The 27692-nt window shown below is 37.3% G+C and overlaps 1 protein-coding gene and 1 non-coding gene across 4 annotated transcripts in view; both read right to left on the bottom strand.

Moving 5' to 3' along the window:
• Positions 1 to 8976: 8976 nt before the first annotated feature.
• LOC131232158 (U11 spliceosomal RNA) lies at positions 8977 to 9104 on the bottom strand. Its single transcript, XR_009164770.1, has one exon. It is a non-coding gene; the product is annotated as a U11 spliceosomal RNA (small nuclear RNA).
• Positions 9105 to 11853: 2749 nt separating this feature from the next.
• Positions 11854 to 27692, bottom strand: part of LOC131231890 (uncharacterized) — a 28443-nt gene continuing 12604 nt past the window's right edge. For 2 of the 3 annotated variants that reach the window (XM_058228241.1, XM_058228240.1), the window contains 4 exons: positions 26843 to 27043; positions 26613 to 26683; positions 24503 to 24642; positions 11854 to 12728 (listed from right to left, as the gene is read on the bottom strand). In XM_058228241.1, the coding sequence (XP_058084224.1) occupies positions 12403 to 12728; positions 24503 to 24642; positions 26613 to 26683; positions 26843 to 27043 (738 nt within the window). In that variant the 3' untranslated portion in view covers positions 11854 to 12402. Of the gene's footprint in view, positions 12729 to 24502; positions 24643 to 25574; positions 26495 to 26612; positions 26684 to 26842; positions 27044 to 27692 lie in introns of those variants that run through there. The other variant, XM_058228242.1, reaches the window with a different exon arrangement.

Here is a 27692-nt window from a genome sequence, read left to right as displayed (position 1 = left end):
AAAACAAATGAACGCTTTAGATATAACACATGTGTGTTATTCTCAATAATTTCAAATGATGGTGGATATATCCATTCAATGAACCACGGGTCCTTTTGCTCGGGTGGTAGACTCTCAGGAACTCCCCATGAGGGGTTCGAGTACCCATAGGTGGTGAAATTCCACCAGCGTGAGTGTGTGGGGGTGTGTGTGCCGTATGTGTAAACAAAATAATATATATATATATATATATATACCACTGTATTACAAAGAAAGCATGAAATTAAGCTTATTCTGTTAGGAACAATCCTGCCATGAGTAATAATTATGTTTTTTGAATTCCATCCCACCTAATCCTTTTCAATTCAACTGGCCAAACATGCCCATCTAAGTTTCCGCACTGTGGATATAAAAAAATGCTTCAAAGTACGTTGTAAAAAGAAGATCCTGACCGTCTAATGGCTGGCTTTTAGAGCGACGGCTTAAAACAAATGCTTTGAAGGTTGACGTTCGTTAGGAGAAAATGAAGAAAATTGATGTTCCAGGGCTATATTGATAGGTGTCAATTTTTCCATCATCTGCACCAGCTCGTGATCCCAAAAATCAGGCCAATCCACAGCTAAGTGGGCCATTACAAGGAACAAGATTTCATCCTCGCCCTGTCTGGACGTACTCGGTCTAAGCAGGGCCTCTCTGTGATGTATGGGTTTTACCTCCGCCGCCCGTACATTATGACCGACCATTTTAGGGAATGAGCCCAAATATGAAGCAGATAGAAGGCTCAGGTTAACCACGCCGCAGCAAGTAGGGGTGATAATGATTCCCACGGTTGAAACCTCCAGGGTCTACCGTGATTTCAATTATATCTCATTTACATTTTTTTAGTGTAACCCTTCACGTTTATCAGCCATTTGTAAACCGTAGGGTAATCCTTTATCTTTACCTGTCATTTGCATTCTTTATCCTAAATCACACGAGTAATGAAAGTAGTTGTTAACTTAATTTGTAATTTAAGTTTACGCTCACACGTAGGATTCAGTTTAAGTATCAAGTAAAGTTCTCAATTCAAACAAGTATTTTGTAGTTATTCTTCATGATCGACTGTAAGAATTTTATTTTCATTTTGTCTGTACTGAAGAGAAAAATTCTTTTCATATATAAGGTAGATGTGTGACTCATTTTTAGAGGATGAACCGCACCCTCTCACTATTGCCTTATCATCTTGAGCAACATTGTGCAAGTGGTTGAATATGTGACCGATCTTATTAGAACTCTGTCATATACGGTCAATTTCGATGTATCTGTCTATCTTGGCTCCTGTGGTCGTAGCTGTTCGGTTGAAATTGAGCCACATATTCAATTCTAGCACGCTCGCACTAATCGTGGGACTGAGATTGAAATAACAACAACATTTCTTGGCACGCCCAGTAGGACCAATAACATGAGCCAGTATAAAAGTAATGGGAAATTGAGATGGCTGACAGATCTTTTTGAAATAATGATGGATGGGTTATATGATATGCAAATGGTGAATTAACATATGGCAGAGCAATTACAAGCTCAAGCCGAGCAGTCATGAATTCAAGACAAGACCTTCAACTAAAGGATGGTTAGGAAGGCTGGAAATCTAAATATGATGTTTTCTAAAAGAACATCTACCGTGCCACAGCAAAATGTGACTTAGCCAATTGTTGATATTAGTTCTATCGAAAATCTGGCATCAATACTGCCAACACTGTAGTTACCTCTTCCACAACAAAATATTCATCCGGCTTCAATTCAAGAGATATGGAATGCTCCGCTGTCCACCGAGTTTAGATGATCAGAGTGGGAGGTTAGGAATTGTGTTCCTAAAGTTTAAAATCAGGGTATGCCGGGAGGACAACCCTTCTAACATTTTCCTATAAATCCATTGCTTCCTGAGAGATAAAATCGAGTAGTTCCTGATCCACCGTCAATAGTAGAACCGCAACAGATAGATTGTGACCAGATCATGCAAATGGTTCAAGAAATAGCAAGCCAAGCCATCGACCACAATCCTATCCTAGCTTATCATAAGACATATCTTGAATGGATTGATCGACATCACCCATTGGATCGGAACACCATTCCCTTTCCGATCCAAGAAGAATGCTCCGCAACCCCCCGAATTCAGGTGACCAGAGCAAGAGATAAGGAATGTTGTTCCTGAAGAAGGAAACCAAAATATACCTAGGGAGCGACCCTTTATTGAGAATCTATCGTATCATGGAAAACAAAACCAGGTAGGATCTAAATCACCTCCAATGGCCAAATCGCAGCATTTTAATTGTGACCAAATTATTCAAATGGTTCAGAAAGTAGTAGGCTAAGTTCTCAGCCGTATTACTACATTGGTCAGCCATAAGCCTGATTCGAAATGTATTGACGACAACCTTCATTGTCACGGCTGAGTTCGACCATAACAACCAAATTTGCCGTTCTTTGATCATGATGGCAGAGTTTGACCAAGACAGTTGACTTTTCCATTTCTTGATCAAGATGGTCGAGTTCAACCAAGATGATATTGAGTGTGAAATATTGCATATTCCCTCTTAATTATGCATTGGTTTTATGAACATGATAGTGCTTAATCGATTTATTTATACATGTTTTCTCTTGCAATGTGATTTTAAGAACTTAAGGTGAAAATGATGTTAAAAGTATGTATTTAATGCTCAAATATTACCAAAGTGAGGATTGGATCTTTGGAGATCAGGATTGAAAAATTCAAGAGTCCAAGATCTAAGAAAACCAAGTAAAGAAGAAATTCGAGATTGCAAAGTGCATAAATCTGGAACTGCTGAACTTGGCAGTTCAATGCCATCGAACACATCTTTGATGCCATTGAAGTAAGTGTTCAATGTTATCGAAATAAACTCGATCCCATCGAAAAAATCAAGTTTGGTTGCTGGACATATGGGTGAAATTTTCGATGTCATCGAGGACCCCTTCGATCTCATCAAAGAGCAACTAGATGCCATCAAAGCCAGTTCGATGACATTGGAAAAATCAGGATTTTTGGAATTAACTCGCTGGACGATTTTGGACATTTTTTAATGCCATCGAGAATATGTTCAATGACATCGAAGCCAATTCGATGCCATCAAAGGTTGGGCGATCTCAACGAAGGACGAGCACAGACAGTTGTAGATAGTTTCCAAATTCAAATCAAACTCGACGATAGAACTGCGATGCCATTGAAGTTCGATCAAAGCTCCCATCGAAGCTGCTTAAACTGCGTAAATTTGAGGCGGTTTCAAAGTCGGTCCGAACAAAGCTTATATAAAGGGATCCTCTAAGTTCTTCTAAGCACGAATTAGGGTAGGAAGAGTAGAGCAAGGAGTGGTGGTATTTCAATGAGTCCTTCCTTCTTCTCCAATCTTCTTCTTCTAATTAGTTTTTCATGTTTTTTTTTAAAGAATTTTAGTTCAATCATGCTTTTAATTGGCTTATCTCTTATCTAGAGCTACGAGGTGAAGCTTGTAGTTTGTTTTGATGAAATTCTTACTTTGATTCACGTTTTATGATCTTCATGTTGGATATTTTATAGTTTATGGTTTAATAAAGAGGTATTTTTTTGATTTACTTTGATCTATCATTAATTCCAGGCACGGTGGATGCTCAGAAACCCCCTGAATGCTTTCTTCTCGAATTTGTGATTGTTTGGTATATAAAATTCTTTGATCTACCATTGACTAAGAGCATGATAGATGCTTCGAACTCTATACAATTAATACAATAAGACTGTTATATGTGAAATTGTTACTGTCAGTGTTCAGATTTATGTTGGAATATTTATGATGGTTTAATTGCTAAATCTTCCGACTTGATATATTAGGACTTCGATTCCAGTTGAGTAATCCATGTTGAATCAAGTAAGGCCTCATTAAGATGACTATAAGTGGATCCTTAGCGCTCTAGTTTTCATTACATTCATAGTTTTACTTCGTTACAACATTCTTATTAAATTTTCATATTTAGTTTACAACTAGTTTTAATTCTTAAGTAGTTCAGAAAATCACAATACATTCAGTCCCTATGGGGTTCGACCTCAATTTCACCGAGTTATTACTACTTCGCAACCTTACACTTGGGGTCCAAGCTAACAGATGACTAATTTTTTAATTTTCCAATCAAGATGGCTGGATTCGACTAAAATGACAAACTTTACCATTTTTTTTACCAAGATTGTCAAATTCGACCAAGAAGGCCGAATTTAAGATGGCCGAGTTTGAACAAGTCAGCCGATTTTGCCATTTTTCGCTTAAGATGACCAAATTTGCTTCTTTTTTTTTTTCCGATCATGATGGCCGAGTTCAACCAAGACGGCCGAATTTGTCATTTCTCAATCACGATGGCTGAGTTCGACCAAAATGACAAAATTTGCCATTTCTCGATCAAGATGACTAAGTTCGACCAGGACAGCCGAATTTGCTGTTTTTCGATTATGATGGTCGAATTTAACCAAGACAGATAAATTTGCCATTTCTCAATCAAAATGGCTGAATTCGACCAAAATGGCCGAATTTACCATTTTTCGACTAAGATGGTCGAGTTTGACCAAGTCAGGCGACGTTGATGTTTCCAATCAAGATAGTCGAGTTCAATCAAAATGGCCAAAATTGATGTTTTTACACTGCCGAACAATCACATTTGTTGCAACAAATAATGAATTAATATCGCATTCACCTTTTACCAAAGGCAAAGCGATATGGAGGGAAATGTTGTACCTTATTTCTAACCATTCTTGAGAAACTCAATTGGAAACGACACGTATTATAGTAAAGGAAAAATATGGTATGTTAAAGATCTTTAAGGAAACTTGGAGTGTTTTTTTATGAAATCACAGCTGACAGGATGATAAGGCAGGGAGCAATTGAAAGAAATTTAAAAACAAACCAAGCGACTGAGAGTCATCCAGAAGGTTGACTGAGCGGCCAATTGGAATGCAGTCGAGTTAGTGAGGAAGCCTAGAGCAGTTACTAAGATAGATGACAGGTTTAAAAGGAAATCATGGGAAGGTCATGTAGTGCTCAAACGGTTATAGTAACCAACAGAACATGGGAAGCATCCACATGATCAGTTTAAGGTAATAAATAATAAGAGAATGTGGCAGAAGAAATCGTCTCATACCAACCAAACCAAACTAAATCTTCAATTATCTATCATTTACATTTCTTAGTGTAACCCTTTACTTTTATTTGTCATTTGTATATTGTAGTGTAATCCTTTACCTTTACCTACCATTTACAATTCCTTAGTGTAAACCATAGCAATAATCAAAGTAGTTGTTAACTTTAAGTGTAATGCAAGTCTACACTCATATACTGAATTCTGTTCGAGTATCAAGTGAAATTCTCCATCCATGGAGGCGTTCTACAATTGTTCTCTGCGACTGACCATAAGAATTTCATTTTCGTTTTGTCTATACTGAAGAGAAAAAGTCATTTCATATGTAAGACGAAGGTGTGACCCATTTTCGAATGACGTACCCCAACCTCTAACTATTGTCCAATCATCTTAAGCAATGTTGTGCAAGTGGCTAATTAGGTGGCCGATCTTATTAAAACTTGGTCATATACGGTCGATTTCCGACATAGTATGTACTTATCTTGACGTTTGGGGTCATAGCTATTCGATTTGAATTGAGCCACACATTCAATTCTGGCATGCCTGCACTAATCACATGATCGGGATTGAAATAACAACAACAAACATCATCTTGGTTTAAAACTTCAACAGGCCCAAAAAAGGTTTCATTATATGTTTGGCTCAAAATTTAATCATTGGTATATATATATATATGGTGCTATGCATGTCGAAGCGTACGGCATGAGTGATTTGAATCGAACGCCTATAACCCAAAGCATCGAAATAGTCAAAGAGGCCATGAGTGGTTGTATATGGCCAATAACTAAAACAATTCGTCTATTTGTTTAACCACTTATAAATAAAACTAGACTATTTGCAAAAGGGATAATTCGATCTTCTAATGAATTCTTTTTTCCTTTCAATGGAAAGAGTTTTTTTTACCATGATAACAAAGATGATCTGGTTCACGTAATATGAAAGTAGAATGAATTCAATTGCATTAATTGAAATGAAAAATAAAAGTAAAACTTACAACAATATTACTTGGTAATCTAGAGTCTATGCCGAAGATGGCAATGTCTTAGAACTAAATCTTCCTTAGTCTAATGATTCGAGGATAGAATAAGGGATTATGCTATTGAAAAGCAAAATTGATGCTTACAATTCAGCCTTGACATAAACGAAAGAGCATTATACTACTCCTAAACTAGGTGATCCAGTAATCGGCATAGACGGATGGGATTACACTACCATGCTAACGCCAATCCAGCGTAGTCGTGTAGACAAGTTGGATTACACTCCTAATCTATTATTAAAAAAATAATAATAAGAAGAAAGGCAGTGTTGCACTGTACATTTGATTTGTGTTAGGTTGGTGAAGGATTGGAGGTCTTTGATCTTTTTCCTATTTATAAAGTTTTGAGACAATAGGTGGGTAGAGATATTCTTAGTCAATCTTCATGTCTCTTTGATCTTTCTCATATCTATAGAGTTTTGAGACAGTAGTTGGAGAGAGATCTTCTTAGACAATCTTCACTTCTTCATAGGCACTCTTATCAAGTGACGCCACGTGTGCTGGTCGTTTGTCGTATACTAGCTATTGGTTGTGCATACGTTTTACTCCTATTATGTACATGAGTTTTTTTTTATTCTTTCGTGACAGTACATGTTAGTGATCATTATCCATTTTCCTGTAAGAATGTGTGCTGTGTGCGGTGAAACTCGGCCAATTTAGTAGTATTGTTATTCTACTCCTTAAGCCGTTTCAACCATATACAATTTTTATATGTAATATTATGGCCCATGTACAATTTTTATATGTAATATTATGGCACATCGATTAAATCCATCACTTGCTGCGAAAATGTTTCAGTTGATACTCATGCATTTTCAGCCACAAGACCATTATGGTGCCACATGGGTGAGATACGTGACATGACACGTGTCTTTTGGTTGTAGCTACCTAAACTTATTCATTTTATGCTACTCATATATATATATATATATATATATATATATATATATATATATATATATATTACATTTGACTATCAAAATGGCTGAAAAGATCTTTTATTTATCTTTTATTAAGATTTTGCTAACATGTGGCATCATTTGAAGGTTAGATTTGACATCGTAATATTAAGTAAACATTACAATCGTCCTCATTTGCACTTTTAATTGTGCGTGTGTCCATGTGTTCGGAAATCTTTTTGGCTTTACATCCTGAAAGCGGATTGCCTGTGCCACCCGCCACATGGATGTCCCTGTTGCACAGCGTGACCCAAACCCTATGAGGCCCAGCGTGATGTGTTTGTTTTATCAACCCCATCCTTTTCAGATCATTGGATGCCACGGTTAAAAACTTCTTATGAACGCTAAAATGTTTTTATTTGTCATCTAACTTGTTCATAAGGTCCCGATAACCTAAATAAAGGGAAAATACAAATATAAGCTTGATCCAAACCTTCTGTGACCCAGGAAGTTTTCAACGGTGGATGTTCAATCCTCACTGTATTCTATGATATGTTCCACTTGAACTTTAGATCTGCATATTTTTGGGCTCATGTCATAAAACTAGCTAGATAAAACACATACATCAAAGCGGATGGATGGCGCAGATAAAACACATACATCAGGGTGGACCCATAGAGCTTGGGCCATGACATGCGCCGGGCAGCCTATATTGATGTATGTCTTACATCCACGCCATCCCTCCATTTCAAGTTTAAAATGCAGCGGATCCAAAATCTCAGGTGGGCCTCATCAAAGTAACAGTAAAGATTAAATGCCCACAAATATCTCCTTGATCCCAACCTTTTGTCACTAACCTTTCGATAAGGTCACAAAGACCAGGATGAAGAGATTACACAAATATATCTAAACCTTTTATTAACCCCATGAAGTTTTTAATAGGAGTCCCCTGTTTCGTGTGGTGTGGTCCATCTGAGATCTGGATCTGCTGCATTTTTTGTCTCATGCCTTAAATTAAGCTGGCGAAACAGTGGACTGCGTGGATATAAGATACATATGTGAAGGTGGGCCCCACAGTCAGGGATCCTTTACAACACTTGCTTCCACCACCATGTAGAATATGTAAATCTACTCCATCCATCAGGACATGTTGAATATGTAAAATCGCCTCCATCCATCGGGTTATGTCCCTGTTTCTAGGCCCTGAGACAAGCAAATCGTCGAGAACCACAACTGGGCAATCCACTTCACCCAGCGAGCGGATTAGGTAAGACCAAGGATCCACCGAGGTGGGTGGGACCCTTGATTGTGGGACTCACAGTGATGTATTTCCCTAAATCCATACCATCCAACTATTTTGACAGCTCATTTTAGTGCATGACCACAAAAATGAAACTGAGTCAAATCTTAGGTGGACCATACCACAGGAAACAGTCAGTGATTGAATACCACAGGAAACAGTCAGTGATTGAATCCTCACCATTAAAAACTTCATAGATTTCACCGGAATGTTTATTTCCTATCTAACCTGATTACAAGATAAAAAACACGAGTGATCACACAAATATTCTCTCGATTGAATCCTCACTATTAAAAACTTCGTGGTGAATTCCACTGAAATGTCTATTTTCCATCCAACCGTTCATAATGTCAAAAATACCTAGATGAAGATACCCAAAAGCTTTTGTGGCCCACAAGAAGCCTAAACTATAGTTTGTCTGGGAATTCCACTGTTTGGTCTGTCTGGATTTGGATCTGCTTGGTTAAATACGTCACAAACTGGTGCTGTTAGAATCCATTTTCAGTCTGTTGGATGGTAGCAATCTGGTGTCGTAAGAATCCACTTTCAGTCTGTTGTATTGTGTTGTAGGCAATTTAAACTGGGTCGCTCGTAAGATCTTGTTGGTAAATTGGAGGGTCGGCCGAGCGAGCCAACCCTATACGGTTCCCACAAATTATGTCGGCCATATGTCTTGATAGCCATACAGCACTCACCATCCAAGGGCGAGCGTGGCATATTTAGCCAACCGACCCTTTTAATCTTTTTAAACGTTCCGACTCCCATCTTATACCATCCTTCTTTCTCTCACTTCACGGCTACTTTCCGATGTGGGATTTATTCTTGTACTACTGCTCAATTAGTGCAGGCTCATCCACAAATCATGAATAACGTGTATTTTTAAGGCAATCTTAACCGTCCAAAGCAGGTGCTTCACTTCCAATAGTGCAAAGCCCAAAAGTCCCGCTGATTGGACAATCTTCACCACATGAAATTTTCCCATTAAATTTTGGACCTTGGGACATTAGATTCATTTTTAACCGTCTATACCTCATCCACAATGGACTTTTAATCTAGCCTATCTAAAATTGAAGTACATTTAATCGCTAGTACAGAGGATTAGTCACCACCATCGAGATGGACACCTGTTTCACGTGGTGGGTAAAACACCCAAGCTTAGGCTGTATATATAGAATCCACTCCGTCCATCATGTAAGAAGCACTACGTTCCCCCTACACAAAAGATCAGCCTGATAGAAAACTGAGGTGGGCCATATTAATTGGAGAAATTATTTCAATGGGCTTGATGAAAGATACACACTCAAACCTATGCCTGGCACCCTAATATCATTGTTCACTCTGGTGTGGCCCACCTGCATACACTTATCATAAATGTACGAATCCAAACCATTGAAATCATGGATCCAACAATGGATGTGGGAAGTCTGAAAAGTCACAATGTATGGGAAGACACTAACCATTGCTTTTATAAATTTAATTTGGACAATTGAGTATTTTCATTTCAACCGAATCTATCTGAATTGCACCTAGGGTTGGGTTAGGGCTTGAAATCTAGTCCTTGTTCAGGACAGGCTACGCTAGAGCAAAATAACGAATAGCTCAGCCCACGCAGCCTGTTTCCCTAGTGTAGATTCAAGCACATAGGTACTACTAGGTATTAGTAACGTATACTAGTTTATATTCATACGAAGAACTTTGATACTCTGGTAGAGTGTGTCAGATGATATACGACACTTATAAAGTGTCCAAATTATACACCCTCACTTTAGATGATGAACAATATATTATATTTATTTAACTCCCATGTAATTGGTGGATAATACTCTGGTAGAGTGTGTCTGATGATACGCTACACTTATAAATTGTCCAAATTAGGGCATATGCTTGATTGGTTAATTCTTTTATTTGACACAAGTGTGCCAAAAAAAATTTACTTTCAAAGGGGACATTAATTCATAAGCACATACTTACCAATTTTATAAGTAACATACATTGATTCATGAGCACACATGGTTTGTTTTTCACATTTAACTAATCTAATAAATGCACCCCACCATGATTATCATACAAACCAAAAACTTGGAGGATCTAACCATAGTCCTTGTGACAATTAGCCAGCATTTTGGCTCGTGTGGTCACAATGCGGGGCTGCATATGTTAGATAGGTTGGATGTTATACAAATACCACATTCCTCACAATTCTCGACTTCACTACTTTTTAAAGAAAATAAAGTTATCTAGGTAATTTCAAGCATATCCAATAAAAAACTGTATTTAAATTGATAAATACTTTAAAACTATTAAATGAATAGCTATAAAATAATCTGTAGATTTTTAAATGATTTTCACTTTAAAATAGCCTAAAAAACATGGTAAAATCAGCAAATTTGCAAATCTTGCTATTTTATCATGCAATTATCAGTTTGTTAATTTTCAGCTAAAATATCACAAGATTTTTAAAACCTTGGTGATATTTGTTACAATGGGACAACCCACTGTTTCATTTCAATGGATTTCATCCAGAGGGGGAGAGAGAGAGAGAGAGATTTCATAACAATACTTGCTGGATATATTGTTGCTTACAGGGTAAATTTTTTCCATGTTGGGTGATCCAATTTGTTGATTCACAACAAGACAAAGGTTGCCTAAAAAACCATAAAAATCCTAAATTTACTCAACAGATACCACTTAAGGCTAAAAAATAAGGCCTAAGGAGGCGGTCCATATTCAAAAGAAAATAGTTTTGAGGATTGAAACATTACTATTTGCGATTTATTTTATTTTTTTAAAATTAAAGATCCCCCTTCCATCAAGAGGCCCATCATATAAACGGTTTTGATCAGTGAAACATAATTCCAAATCCAACAGCTTTAGTCCCAATGCATACTACACCGTTTGGGTAACTCAAGCTAGGTGCCCCTTTACAGGGTCACCCTGTCCATCAGGTACACTGCCTCCTGTTAACCATGCAACTCAAATATCATAGGCCACACCATAGGAAACAGTTGGGATGGAAGGCTCACCATTAATTTTGGGCAGGACCCACTTTGGATGGTTCATCCAATGTGCCTCATCTGGATGAAAAAATGGCCCAAAAATCAGTATTCCAGAATTCAGGCCAGCCATACCACATGAACTCAAGGTTTTAGGTATAATTTTATGAGGTGGCCCACCAGAGTGTTGAATCATCCTGATTTTTGGGATCAACGCCAAATAGGGGGTGGTGTACCTGATGGACCACGTGGATTTCATGCACAAAGTCATTTCCCCTACATTAGAGAAACTAACCCTGGTCGTCACCGGAGGAGGTATGCGAGCATTTTCCATAACAATTCACCAGGTGGTGTTATTGCAGCAAACATCTTAAAATTAATCTCCGCCGTTTTAACATGATTAAACTGAAATGTCTGAAATTCAGTTCACTTGTGTATCCAAATACGACCTCTAACAATGGTTTCAGTGAAACAATATACGCTGCAGATAGCATCTTTCTAGCTGCCAATACAACCATGTAAGAGATGGATTGATACGATCTGATAGAAACAGTTAACAGAATTCCAAATTACAGTAACACAGGGAAACCAAATTTGAATAGAATTCTAATTTACCATATAAGTTATTACCGCACAAATATTTTGAGGTTCGCTAATTCCACACACACGTGTGGGATTGCCCTGCCCATTCATCCATAGGCACACATGCCAATATGGAACATGCGTGTGAGATCTAAGCTTCCCATCAGGTGGGGTTCACTGTTCGGATCTTCTAGCCTAAAAATCAGGCCATTCACATCCAGATGGCTACTACATACAAATGGATTGCCAGAAAATTCATTTTAACTGTCAATTTACTAAGTACTTTGTGGCCCACCCAAGCAAAACAGCTTGATTTTTTAGGCAGGAGATCAAAGCGTTGTTTCCAACCATGTGTAAAACTCGGATCTTGCACAGTCCACATTGGGATGTGTTTGCATTGAGTATGGATGTAACCTCATATAACTCTTATACACTAAATTTACATTGAAGGACTAAGAAAGATCACCACCTACAAAAGCTGCTATCAGCGGATTTCGGGATACCTTTAAGCACGTCCCTGAGAGCATAGTAATGGTTATCGCATTTATGATCAGAAATCAAGTTGCTTGAGAGCACAATCCTTTGAAAATGTTCGCCTGGGTGCCTCTTCCACAGCGTGTAAGTGTAAGATTCTCTGCCTATGATGCTGACACCACCTGCATCTACCTTCCTCTGCAAATAGTACTGGGTTCCAGGAGTGAACAGCTCCTCTTTGGCAACGAGAGTAGTATCTGTAGGTGGCTTTGACAAAGCATCTCTCCCGGCAGCTAATTCCTTTCTAGAAAGACCTGTGTTCATGCACCATAACATTTAGAGTCTACATATAAGACTTGAAATGGCTAGGTGAAACAGGAATGAGACTGGAAAGGAAAGGGGAAAAAAAAAATGCAAGAGTCTGCATATAAGAGTTGAAATGGCATGGTGAAACAGGAATGAGACTGAAAAGGAAAAGGGGGGAAAAAATGCAAGTGTATCGAAATTTGATAGCTCCACATCATGGTTTTAATGCTCAGACGAGCCGAGTCAAGTCAGACTTGCTCAGACCCAAATCCAGCTTGACAACACGAGTCACCGGAAAAGTCACCTCCGCCTCTGGCGAGTTGGACCAATTCACCCTCACTTGGCTGAGTTGGTCCGAGTCTTAAATCCATGCTCCACATTCACCTTTACATACAGCATATGTTTAACCTGGCATATAATGGGACATCTAAGTTGAGAATAAGGCAAGCGGGCCATACTGTAAAATGGTGAACTGGGACACAAACGATGCACTCATGTAGGCCATACCTAGATCCTGGTTTGCTAAATTCAGCTGCACCGTGGAAAGTGATGGCATCATCAGATCATCATCAGACCAATCTATGTTCACCGACAATATCTTTCGAAAGCCTCGAATACAAGTTCTAGATATCACCAGGATATTATCACCCAAAGGCATGAAAAAATTGCCCAATACTCGCCCACATAAATCGCAGAAAAAAAAAATAATAGAAAAACTTCTTTTTAAAGATTCTTTCTTCCAGATCTGTAGGAGAGAGGAGATTCCAGCACCTCTCCACTAGGTTTTGTGGATTGAAGACTCGATTTCACGGAGAAATCATGCATCGAAGGCTCAGTGGACTAGAAATTGGAAGTATGAAAAACTTGAAAATCTTGGTTTTTTTTTTTTTTTTTTTTTTACTTTGATTTGCTCATGGATTCACAGAAAATCCATGTTTAAGCATGATTCTCATGCATTGACATGGATTTGGGCAAGAAATCAAGAGAGTAAGATAAATGAGAAATTTGGGAAAATTGGGGGAACATCCGATTTTCCCAAAATCCTTTCCAAAAACAAGTAATTGAGGCCCCATTTTTTTTAATATGATGATAAGGAGAGGCATATCTATCGACTGATAATCATATCTTGATTTTCAAAATAAATGTATAAATATTTTGAAATTTGAAAAAATGTTTAATGTAAAAAAGTTTTTTAAAAAAAAAAACCTTTTTTTCCTTATATTTCAAATTCCTTGCGATGTTTTATTAATTATGGTGATATGGTCCATGGCTATGATCAACGGGTTGCATTTGTGGGATGAAAAATCAATTTTTGTTTTCAAAATAATTAAAAATATATGTTTATTGGAAAAATCCATTTGATATATATTTTATGGATGCCAGATTGTATGTATAATGTATTATGTATGTGTTTATATGTATGGATAGATGGATCTTGAATGTATCATGTATGTATGCATTAGCGCATGCATGGATGATTGCATGGTTGGATGGATGGATGGATGGATGATTGGATGGATGGATGGTTGGGTGGACAAGATGGTTGGATGGCTGGATGGATGGGATGGACAGATGATTGGATGGATGAAGGATATCAAGGTTATGGCCACGACAACCCTAACATTTAGTCGTACTCGTCCAACTACAGATACACGCAACTAACAGATAGTTCTTCCAATTATGGGTACAAAGGAGGATATTTGAGATATATGTCATATGATTGGGCCCAATACTATTTGGGAGTCGGGGTTGAACTCAAAATGTATCCTCAGGACCCTACTCAAACACAGTCAATATTCATCCTGCAGTACCCATGTCTGGGCATACTCGTACAGACGTACAGTTTAGGGAGGATGACTATTAGAGGTGCGTGAGAGAGTACCCCCATTGGTATGTGACCTGGGCATAGTACTGTCAACACATTACGCAGTAGTATCAGTGTATCACAATAAACAACATACAGTTGGAGATGACGACTTTAAGCCACCTCGTGACTCCATATGGGTATGAGGAATGCCCAGATAGGTATGTTTTTGAGTTCTTTTACTTTTTAGATGTCTTAGTTATCGATTGGTACGTGCATTAGTATTATATAAACTTATTTTGGTTACTATTGTATTTATTCCTTATGACAACACATGCTTTTAGGCCTCCATTAAATGGAAACTTATGATGTATGCATCCTTTTTGTAATTTTTTAATTCCTAAATACGCAAATTGTTAGTTTAGAATCTCTTGAAGTTTCAATGGAAATTTGCACCATTTTCCCCATGTTTCCCTCAATCAGTGATACATTTCCAAGAATTGGCGATATTATTGATGATATCGCTACTTGTTTCCGTATCCTCGGCCAATGATACTTGTAATGATACCGATACTGCCAATGCTGCAGATAACAAACAATCAAGATGTGGATATTAGCGACCAGTGGGTGACTCTTCCGATGTGTTGTACAGCTTCAAGGTTGTAGCCTAGTATTTATCGGGCCTTAACAATCTGCATCGACTTTCTGCTCGAGATTGTTAAAATTTAGCAATTACTCATCATCTTGCAGTGGAAATTGAAGTGAGGCCTATCTGATACTACTCTATGAAAGTTTGTTATTTATCAGACTGTCGAACCCCTGACCAAGGTGTCCCAAAACGGTTACGTATCAGCCGTAACGGCTGATACGTAACGGTAACGGTGGGAACCATTACGCATTTCGGGGTCGTATCAGCCGGTACCAGATTTTGTATACGTATCAGCCGTTACGGGCCTGTTACAGGCGTAACGGCCATTACAGGCCCGTAACGGCTAGCCCGTAACGGTCATGTAACAGTAACTTTTTTATAAATTTTAAGCACTGTTTTTGCTGTTTTTTTGAAACATCTTGCTTCCAAACTGTTTCTCACTCCTTTTACTACTAATTCCGACCAACCTTGGCTACGTATTTGAGATAAAAACACATTATATCACGGATTTTGTTGAATCAAAGCTCGGTGGGCCATTTTTCAGAAATTCGTCAAAAATAGGTATTTATACTTTTTTTAATATGTTTTGTTGTTTTAGTAGAACATGTTAATGTGCATTTTATAGATCTGGGGTGCCATTTAATATTTTTTAAATATTTTTTTCTATTTACGCATGAATTTTGGCCCTTTATTTTTTAAATTCGAAAAATCAAATTTTAATGGTTGTTTTGTTGTTTTAATCATGTCATATGATGTGTTAATCATAGTAGAACATGTTAATGTGCATTTTAAAGATTTGGGGTGCCATTTAATATTTTTTAAATATTTTTTTCTATTTACGCATGAATTTTAGCCCTTTTTTTAAAATTCGAAAAATCAATTTTTAATAGTTGTTATGCTATTTTAATCATGCCATATGATATGTTAATCATAGTAGAACATGTTAATGTGCATTTCACAGATTTGGGGTGCCATTTAATATATATTTTATATTTTTTTCTATTTACGCATGAATTTTGGCATTTTTTTTTTAAATTCGAAAAATCAAATTTTAATGGTTGTTTTGCTGTTTTAATCATGACATATGATGTGTTAATCATATTAGAACATGTTAATGTGCATTTTACAGATTTGGGGTGCCATTTAATATTTTTTTCTATTTATGCATGAATTTTGGCCCTTTCTTTTTTAAATTCGAAATATCAATTTTTAATGGTTGTTTTGTTGTTTTAATCATGCCATATGATGTGTTAATCATACTAGAACATGTTAATGTGCATTTTACAAATTTGGGATGCCATTTAATATTTTTTACATATTTTTTTCTATTTACGCATGAATTTTGGCCCTTTTTTAAAAAAAATTCAAAAAATCAAATTTTAATGGTTGTTTTGTTGTTTTAATCATGCCATATGATGTGTTAATCATAGGAGAACATGTTGCATTTTACAGATTTGGGATGTCATTTAATATTTTTTTTATATTTTTTCTATTTACGCATGAATTTTGGCCCTTTTTTTTTAAATTCGAAAAATCAATTTTTAATGGTTGTTTTGCTGTTTTAATCATGCCATATGATGTGTTAATCATAGTAGAACATGTTAATGTGCATTTTACAGATTTGGGGTGCCATTTTATTTTATTTTTTTATATTTTTTTCTATTTACACATTAATTTTGGCCATTTTTTTAAATTTGAAAAATCATTTTTTAATGAATAGTTTGCTAATTTAATCATAGAATTTGATGTGTTAATTATACTAGAACATGTTAATGTGCATTTTACAGATTTGTGATGTTATTTTATAATTTTTTTTCTATTTTCGAATTAGTGACTTTATGTTTTTATTTGCTTATATTGGACAGGTTTTGCCTTGGAGCTTCTTAGGGTTTAGTTAGAACATAAAATCATCTTTATTAGCATAGGTCATACACTCATACTCATATCTAATTATCTAGTATCTACTTAAACCTAAAGAAATGTCTAGGTCTAGCCAACAACAGGTAAGTGAGGATATTGGATGGCAACATTGTGAGAGGGTTGGTGGTACTAGACACCAAATAAAGTGCAAGTATTGTGATAGACTAGTGACTGGTGGAATTACCCGTCTCAAACAACATTTGGCACATCGAAAGGGTCAAGTTGCGCCATGTAGTAGAGTACCGAAAGAGATAATGCTTTTAATGCAAGCTAGTCTGGATGAGTCGAAGGGTAAACGTGATGCTGTACAAAAGAAGAAAGATGATATTTTGGATGCAGCTCGACAGGATGTGTTTGGTCCTGAATATATGGGCGTTCATGATAAAGATATTATTGATTCTAACGAAGATTCAGATCAAGAAGTAACTATAATTAGAAGAGAGCTTACGTCTAGCTCGTGAAGAGGAAGAACGTCGCCGCATGTTTGGCACGCATAGGTCAGTGCGTGATACAAGGGGGGCAGTGGGAGTGGGAGTGCGACTGGAAGTGCAACTATTTCTGTAGGGGGGGTAGGTTTGGTGGGTTACGACGTGTTTGGAAGCCGACGACAGATATCTTCACGTGATGCCCCTATACATTTGGATGAAGAAGTAAATGAGCCTAAGAGACCCTCTATTTATCCAATCATGTTTAGGAAAGAATCAATTAAACAAAAGAAGATAAAACAAATGTGGAGTAGAACTTCTGTTGAGAAATTAGGTAAAGCAGTAGCAAAGTTATTTATACATGCCAACATACCCCCTAACGCAGTCAATTCTCCATATTGGCAGGTGGTAATTAATGCAGCAGCACAAGCAGGTGAAGGAATAAAAGCTCCCACGGCTAAGGAGATTAGGGGGAAATGGACAGATGCAAAGTATGTGGATGTGAAAGCATACGTGGCTACCTTTAAACCTGTATGGCAAGCCAGAGGATACATGATCATGTGTGATGGTTGGACTAGCCCAACCAGACGCAGCATGATCAACTTCATGGTGTACTGTCACTTAGGAACTATATATCATAAGTCAATTGATGCCTCAGAGGCAACAAAAAATTCTACTTATATTAATGGACTAATGGATAAAGTTGTGGACGAGATTGGAGAGGAGAATATAGTGCAGATTGTGACAGATAATGAAGCAACATATAAGCTTGCAGGACATGTTGATGGATAAGAGAAAATATATTTTTTGGTCGCCATGTGCTGCCCATTGTATTGATCTTATATTGGAAGATATTGGGAAAAAGAAGAATGTTAAGGAAATGGTCGAAAGGACAAGAGAAGTGACAACGTCTATTTACAACCATAATCAAGTAGTCGCAATAATGAGAAAGTTCACGAAAGGACGAGAGTTGTTGAGGCCTGCGGTGACTAGATTCGCAACAAACTTTATAGCATTAGAGAGTTTATTCCAGCATGGGAGAGAGTTAAGTGAGATGTTCGCTTCCAGAGAATGGCCCAACACAAAACATGGGAAGAAGACATCAGGGACACCGGTTGAAGTTGCGAACACCATAAGGGACAACAAATATTGGAAGAAGGTCAAGTCGATCCTAAAGGTGATAGAGCCACTAATGAGGGTACTCTGTCTTGTTGAAACCAACGATGGGCTTCCTATACGATGCCATGGATTAGGCAAAGTTGGCAATTCAACGTGATTGTAGAAGCTAGGAGTCTTATTGGAAGATAATCGACAGCAGATGGACAAAACAACTCCATCATGATCTTCATGTAGCAGGTTACTATCTAAATCCTAGGTATAGATATGCCCAATCATTTGTTGAGGATGATGAAGTTCATGTCGGGCTAAAAAATATGATAAAAATATTAGAGTCTGACTTAGATATGCAAATAAAGTCATTGAATGAATTAGACACATTTGGAAATCGTCTTGGTAGCTTTGGAGATGCTCTTGCACAGAATGTAGTATCTAGGTTGCAACCGGCCGAATGGTGGATTAATTTCGGAGAAAGTACGAAGGCTCTCCAAAAAATTACAGTAAAAATTTTTTGCCAGACAACATATTCATCTAGCTGCGAAAGGAATTGGAGTTGTTTTGCACTTATTCATTCAAAGAGTAGGAATAGATTGCAGACTAGAACATTAGATAACTTGTCTTCATGCACTACAATATAAAACTAAGAATGCAGCGACATCATAGGAGCATTACAGCTGTCGATGACGGAGACTACTGTCCAATAAACTTGAACAATATTTATGATGAGGATGACCCGCTTCTACCTTGGTTGGAAACAAGGGAAAAGCAAATTGAAGAGGATAGTGAAGAATTGGAAATTGATGACCCAAAAATACATAGAGCGCAACAAGAGAGTCGTGCAGATGTGTTGGACCCAGTAAGAGGGGCAGCGTTTATGCCAAGTACGGGTACGGCTCAAGATCAACAAAAGAGTACAGGCAGTGGTAGCGTGACCATGTCGAATGATGATGACGATGACCCCCCTGCCCCTGGTGCTGGCACTTCTGGTGTTGCTCAACACCCTATACAGCCGTCTAGAGATAGCGATGCCGATGAACATCGACGAGGTGGTACACGAGGTCGAACTTATCAGTGTACCGAGTCACGATACAGCCAGCAGGAGGAGGGTACATCTAGTAGTGCACCGGGTCCGGGAGGTGCAGAACATCAGCAGACTCATGGTCTTGGTTATTATGATAGATATTCTTATGGTCAATTGAATTATGATTATGATGGTTATACTGAGCCTGTTCCATCACATTCATGTTGGAGTAACCCTCCCGATTAATATCCATATGATTATAGATATCTAGATCCAAATCCAAGTTACTCATCACAACAGACGTACTCTCAATCTCAAGATTCTCAACAGCCTGAGTATGGGCACCAGTATGGCTATTCGACGGGCACTAATGGATATCCTTACTCGGGGTCAGAGTCGTTGCCTAGTCGAGATCAGTCATCCTCTGGTTTCGTTGATCTAGTATTTCCTTCTGGCACTGGATATTATGGATATGCAGCATCGATACCTATTGGACAGCCTCAGCCTGATGGTAACGATGATGATGATGTGGAGGTCGAGCAACCACAAAAAAGCAAATTTTCATTTTGGTGGTGACTTGTGATTGTGAGTATATATTTGTATTAAGGTAAGTATTTAGAGCAGACAGCTAACAGCAGTATTATTACAAGAAGCCATGCAGTCATGCACACACTTGACATTGCCGAACTTGTATTTAAAATAGCTCCCCTGACAACCAATCAAGTAATCCTTAATCAAGTTGCAGGGGAGTATATCAGACACTACTAATTATTATTTTTTTAATATTCTTGACTTGAGGATGACAGGTTATAGACAGGAATCACAGTCACGTGCACAGGTATGTTCGAGAAATTCCTCAAAAATAATTGCAAACACCTAATGTAAGATATTTTCATATTATATTCATTTTAATATATCTATCATTGATAGTAGATAGTTAGAAAATTAAATATATGAATTTTCTAGTCAAATTCAGGTTATCTGGTTCATAAATTCATCAGACAGTCCGACGCAACTTCTCACCAAAGAGTGGACCGTTACACCACCATAAACATGTTCTAATTTATAAATGAATGCATATTTGGAATGCTTAGAATATTTCGGATTTAATCCATATTTTTTCATATTTTTTTGGCAAAATTTTTTTTTGCGCCGTTACGGGCCGTTTTTACTTGTCAATTACACCTCAATAAAACTGAAGGAAAAAAAGAAACCCAAAATCTGTTTTCCAATAAATTCTCAGATCCAGGAAGAGGAAAGGAAAAACATCAAAAAATAACTTACCTTTTTTCCTTTCTTTTATCTTCTTCTTCTTCTCTTGCATATCTTCTTGTTCTTCTATCTTCTATCATTCTCGAGCAGATATTCCGTGATGAGAATTTCTTACTGGTTCGTTAAAGCTGAAGGTACTTCTTTTCCTTCTTTCTTCTTTACTATCTTTCCCTTGTACCCTACTTTATGGCAATCTTCTGCTTTTCCCTCTTTTTATTCGGTAGGGATTCCCTATTCCCATTTTTTTAAAGCTTCAGTACGTTCACCAATATAACAGCAGAGAACACTCCTATCAGTTGTAGAACGTTAAAGGAGATTAGAGTTATATGGGCCCGAAAATGATGTATTTATCATCCACACCGTTCATATTTTCAGAGATCATTTTAGAGACCACCCAAAAATGAATATATCTAGAGATCTGAACACGCCAAAGAATAGACAGGATATGTTTTCACGATAATATATTCGTAGGCGACTGATGTTATATTCTCTCCTCCAATCATCGAAGTGGACCCCACTTGAGTATATTTTTAATCCATATTTCCATCATTTAGACCACATCTTTTATGCAGCAGGATTCAAAAATGTAGTAATTCCAAATCTTGGTGGACAACATACGTTAAAGCTGGTTTGGAATGCCACCATTAAAATTTTCTAAATGCCACAAAAGTTTTATAATTAACATTTTTGGTCACATTGACGTGGATGAAGGGAAAACACCATGTCACGATCTAAAACTTTTATTTCACGTTGTTAGGACAACATGCAATAGATTGTACGTGAATTAATACATTAGATGTTTACCTCCTCATTTTTAATATCTCTAAAATTATTTGGCAAAATGAATGGACGTTGTGGATATAACACATTCATCACGGGTGGGGCCCAAAAAACTTTAACATGTGTGCTGCACTTTACATCTGAGTCCCTCCTAATTCAAGCCTTAAAAAATTGTACACGAGACATATATTAACTTACAATTTGACAATTAAATTATGAACTGCAATTCCTAACTCACAATGCCAAAATCAAATTACTTAAATAGTTTTAATTGTTAATTTGTGAGCTTTTATTTTTTAAAATAGGGCCTTTTGATTTTATTTTATTTTTATGATTCACTATCCAATAAATGTCCACCAATTTATAAGTGGGATAATGACAATAAATGACATGAATTTGAGGCTGATTTGGAGAATAGATTGGTCCTCCAAGTCAGCCCCAAATTGGTAACGCCATCTACCTGAATTTAATTTTATTTTTTTTAAAGAACTATTGGGAGAAATGATATCAAGTTGTTAAGTATATAAATTACATATTAAAAAAAATTAAATACATGAATTTTGTAGTCAAATTCAAGTTACCTGGTTAAAAAATTAATCAGACAGTCCGATACAACTTCTCACCAAAGAGTGGACCATTACACCACCATAAACATGTTCCAATTTATAAATGAATGCATATTTGGAATGCTTAGAATATTTCGGATTTAATCCATATTTTTTCATATTTTTTTGGCAAAAAAAAAAAAAAAAATTGCGCTGTTACGCCCCCGTATCGCCATTACGCCCCCGTATCCATATCGATTTTGGAGGTCACCGTTACGCCAACCGATACCGATACGGGACACCTTGCCCCTAACCAACTTATCACTTTTGGCATTAGAGGTGGTTCTTTCTTTGGGGTGAACTGATCTTAAACCTGCATCACGTCTATAGTGGCATTGAATCTAGTATCCAATCCAATGGTCAGATGATCTGGCATTGATCTACTATTTTATCGATGGTGAGGAGGGATAATTCCGTGATGAGTGAAATTCACTAACTGTTCCGGGTTCGGTTAGCAAGAATGGAAAGGCTGAAGGTAGTTCTTTCCTTCGTGATTCTATGGACCTTGGATAAGGTAATTTTGTGATGGGTGGACCCTACCTAGTGGGCCAACCAGTTGGACTTGATGCCTCTTTTGTGTAGGGACATTCTAGTTATATTAAGAGGCTTCAGTAGCAAATATAACAGCAGAGATACACTCTATCCTATTTGACTTTAGGTTAGAGTTATGGTTTGGTTTTAGAATCACAACTCACAAGGGCAAAGGTAACCTGTAAGCATTGGTGAGATTGGAAGAGGGAATAGGGTTGCTTTTAGATAGTATATATACGTAGCTGTATGATGTATACATTCCCTCCCTCCCTCCCTCCCTCTCCAAAAACGTGGATTCTTTCCCTACTTTTAGGGGTTATTTTTAACCCTATTTCAAATGTTGAAGAATCTCCTCCTTTTATTGCAAGCAGTGAATCTAGAATGTTTAATTTCATTTCTGGTTGCTGAAAAATATTAGGGCCTGTTTGGTAGACACATAAAAATGAGTCTCATTTTAGTTAAATTATAATAACATATCAGAGATCCCGATCTCTAAAACGTAATTCCATTTACTTAATCATAATTATGTATTGAGACCATGGCCTCTAATACATCATTATTATTAACTAAAATAAGATGAACCGATTTTAAAGCGTCTACCAAACAGACCCTTATTATTTTTATTCCAGAACAGTAAGTAGCCATTGGACTAATCTGCTGAAGATTAGGTATAAATTGTTGTTAAACAGAAATCTCACTGAAACTGTTAAAACACTCTGCGCTTGCTCGTATTATTGCCGTGGAAATTAAGTGTGCCCATCAATATTATTTTATCACCTTGGTAGATTGGGTTGTCCAACATTTAATGAACTGCATCAAGATACAGCTATCTAATCTGTTTGTCATTTTATGATTCTAACAAAAAATATTTTGAGTCATTCTATTTAGCATTATTAAACGAGGTATAGTTATAATCTTTCTTTTATGCTGAATCTAACTAAATTATTGATATTTACAATTTTTACAATGCAAACACATAGTATGACAAGAACAAAAGAAAATTGACAGAATGTTTCAAATAATTATAACTTGATAAAACAGGATTAAGTTTATCGAGTTAAAATATTGCCGACTAATATCCTAGAACATGCGATACCAGTATCAGTCAAGTGTCATTTCCAACATGATAGGTGAGCATAAACGAGTATATATGTATCATGGCTTCTGCCTAAAATGACAGAACACTAGGGAAACTCTGATTATGCTATATTTCTAATCCACCTTGTTTTTCTATTACTTTTTTTTATACGCATTTAACAAGGGAGAATGGATCCTTTACAACAGCTGTAGATTAAGCTTAACCTACAAAACTTATACGCATGTAAAATGTACTTATATATGACTAAAACTTATTCATTTGCATCTAAAATGTATTCATATAGAACTCATCCATCCGTATGTTTTGGGTGGTCATCCATTGTTTTCTAGTGTGTGGCCCACACGTTGATTGGATCAGCCTGATTTTTGGGGCATCCCATTTTCATGGTGGGGTAACCCTTCTGGATGGTTTGGATGCCACACGCACACATACCACTGTTGTCCCCACATACAGCAAGCTGCACAAAATTCTAATCTATGACAGTTGTAGTGGACAAGACGGCTTCTTAACAAGATTACCATATTATGAGCCTATGATGGAGATAGGAGAGTGGAGGTTACCAGAGGCATTTGTCTTGGTTCTGAAATTGGCATAATCAGCAAGTTTCCGTGCTACATCTTGTACCGAGGACACAACCTGTTTAGCATTTGTAACCAACTCCAGAAACCTCTTCCAATCTTCCCCTTCTAACACACTCATCCTGAGAAGACCAAGAGAGAGAGAGAGAGAGAGAGAGAGAGAGAGAGAGAGAGAGAGAGTATAGTTTAAGAAAAGTGTGGAACTAACTTCTTTCCAACTACTAAACCGAGGCAGGCACAAAACAATGTGCAGAGTTGCAGAAGTAAATTGCCAAATGCACAAAGAATCATCAATAGGCAGTTAATTGTATCCTATAGACACTGTGAAAAGAGAAAAATCAGTTCACCATATATGTGGACAAAAATCTTACCTGCTGTTACTAAGATGCATGGGGCTTCAACAAAAAACAGAAAAAAAAAAAAAGAAAAAAGCCTGCTTTAAGCTTGCAACCTGTTTTCACCAACACAGACTGCTACAAAATGCAGTTTTATTATTGTTGTTGTTGTTTGGGGAAGGGGAGGTCTCTAAGATGCAGATATCAAATGCTTCCAGGAGAACATCCACTCCACTATTTCTTTTTCATCGATTGAGTTCCAAAATCCACTTTTTCCCATAACAAACTAAAACAGCATCTTCTGAAATGTCTGTTCACCAGTACTTGAAAGTGGCGAATGAGTGGCATCAGAAATTTCAATTATTCAGACCATGTTTAGAAAAAATCAGTGTCTAGGTTGAGTTTTCACATGTTTGGCCAGCTAAACCTGGGCATACTCTCCTTTTGTGGAAAATGCATCACCCTACCAGCGTCCCTCCACCACAAAGATTCCCCCACACACATAGAAAAACATTTTTTTTTATTTGTCCACACATGGATTTGGAGAATCTAACAAGTCCTAGAGTTAGGATACCCACATATTTGTATATCCTTAGAGAATCTATATTATATGGAGAAACTAACAAGCTCTAGAGCTATGTACCCGAATAGGAGAATCAACAAAAATAAAGAAGAACGAAGAGAGGAAGAAGAGGGAAAGGGAAGAGTGGAACAACTATATTGGAATAGCCTCCACACATCCCATCTCTCTTGCTTTATTGGCGCTTTCACTCAATATGTGGAAATTACAAGAATGCCATCCTTAAGTAATGCAAGAAAAGACTGATCCTATGAGCCTAAACAGTACCCAAACATGTACAATAAAGCCCAATAGCCCAAAGAGACCAACTGTATGACCATGTAACACTCAGAATATGCCAAAACAGTTCACATCTGTTTGAAAAAACTAGCCGAAAGTGGGTATCTGCAATACCCATGAATTAACAATGTGGTTATTTGCAAACATATTTTTTGTATATGGGTATTTGCAAATACCATATTATTTAGGTAGTTGTTTGCAAAAACTCTAATTAAAATTGAATGCATGACCACTTGGGAGAACAAAGTCCTCTTCTAGATGCAGAAGATTGATTTTTTTTTTTTCCTTAAAAGACCGGATGAAGGTCTGTGGATATATCACCCGATAAAAGGAGCTGATGTATGTTGCAATCTGAGGAAGAAAATTATTTTTCTGAAGGGTAAGCTCGGTTGGACACAGATTGCAACACATATAACCTTCCAATTGGGTGAAGGGTTGTAAAGAAAAATGAATGAGAAGAAATTTGAATGAAAGCTGTTTGGCTGTTGGGCTTTCGGAGCTTCTTGAGGTTGATTGTCCTGATCAGACAAGAATTATGGGAGAATAAATTATTGACTTCAGACCAATATTTGATGTGAAACACTTCACATGAATTTACAATTAAGGCCTTCCAAGATCACAAGGTAGGATCCTTCATAGGCAGCTTTTTCCTGAAACTTCTTACCCTATCATCTGGTTGTAATTCTTATTAACCAAAGTTTTGAGTACGCCATATATTGTTTTTCATGAATCCATGTTGCTGACTTTGCACTTAATTTTCTGAAGAAGGGAAAATAACACCTGCATAAGAGTGACTTGAAACCACTTGTTTCTACAATACCTTCGGTTCTCATCGTAATTACCTAAAAGGAAATTATTGGTAAATGACAGACCATGAACAAGGTAGAGTTTTACTTACCAATCAGTTTGAAGGATCTCGTTCCTCAACCTAGCTAGTGAAGCAGCACTTAACCTTGGAATTATATCATCCTGCCAAACAATAAGAAAGGAAAAGAAAGATACACATGACGAATGGATCAAGAAGACTAATAAGTAATAGCACATGAAAAAACTATCCATAATTTACAAGCAAACTAATAAGAGTCTTAAAACTACTCATGAGAACTAGAGTACTCATAAACATCCAACCTGTAATACAACAGTGGAGACATAGCTGGCACAGTTTTCAGCAAGTTCTTTTGACACACAAGGTGGAGTTCCAAACCCAATGGCAGAAACAATATCGGGACTAAATCCGAGCTCCTTTTCTGACCTTTTCCGAAGCAAAATTGCGAGTAGTGCAGCTGCAGCACCACCAAGAGAATGCCCAACTAGCCTCAACCTAAATCCCTGTACACAAATTAGGCTCACTGAAACAACAAACAAGTAGTTCTTCAAATCGGAGGAAAATAAAGATCGAGATACAGCCATAAAAAAACCTTGGTAAGCCCACATATGCACCATTACAAGGGGACAGATGTGCCCACCTGCACATGAGTGGGACATTGAGAAGTGCATCAGGTGGGACCCACATGTGGATGGCAGGGTCAAAAATCAGGTTGGTCCACTCATCAAGGGGCACATGCTCTTGTGTATATTGGAATGTGAAATACCACACTATTTTTTAAACCATCCAGTGCTTTCATACATGGGTGGCACACCTGATGAGACCACCTTGATGTTTGGACCAGGTTGGTCCATTCATCAATGGGCCACACAATCATCAGACAAGACAGAAGCATATTAAAATGTTGAACATTGGCAATATTTTTTAAACCATCAATTGTTTTCATACATGGGTGACTCACCCTCGTATGAAAGTTGTGTCCATCGAAATGTCGAACATTGGCAATTGTTTCAAAACCATCCAAAATCAGATCGATCCACTCATCAGACAAGACACATGTACATTGAAATGTGAACCACAAGCGGTATCTAAAATCATCAACTGGTTTCATACATGGGTGGGTCACCTGATGAGTTGACCACCCTGATGTTC

The sequence above is a fragment of the Magnolia sinica genome, chromosome 17 (genome assembly GCF_029962835.1).
Source record: "Magnolia sinica isolate HGM2019 chromosome 17, MsV1, whole genome shotgun sequence".
NCBI lineage: Eukaryota > Viridiplantae > Streptophyta > Magnoliopsida > Magnoliales > Magnoliaceae > Magnolia > Magnolia sinica.
Note: the sequence above shows the minus strand (reverse complement) of the source record. Positions and strands in the feature narration are given on the sequence as shown.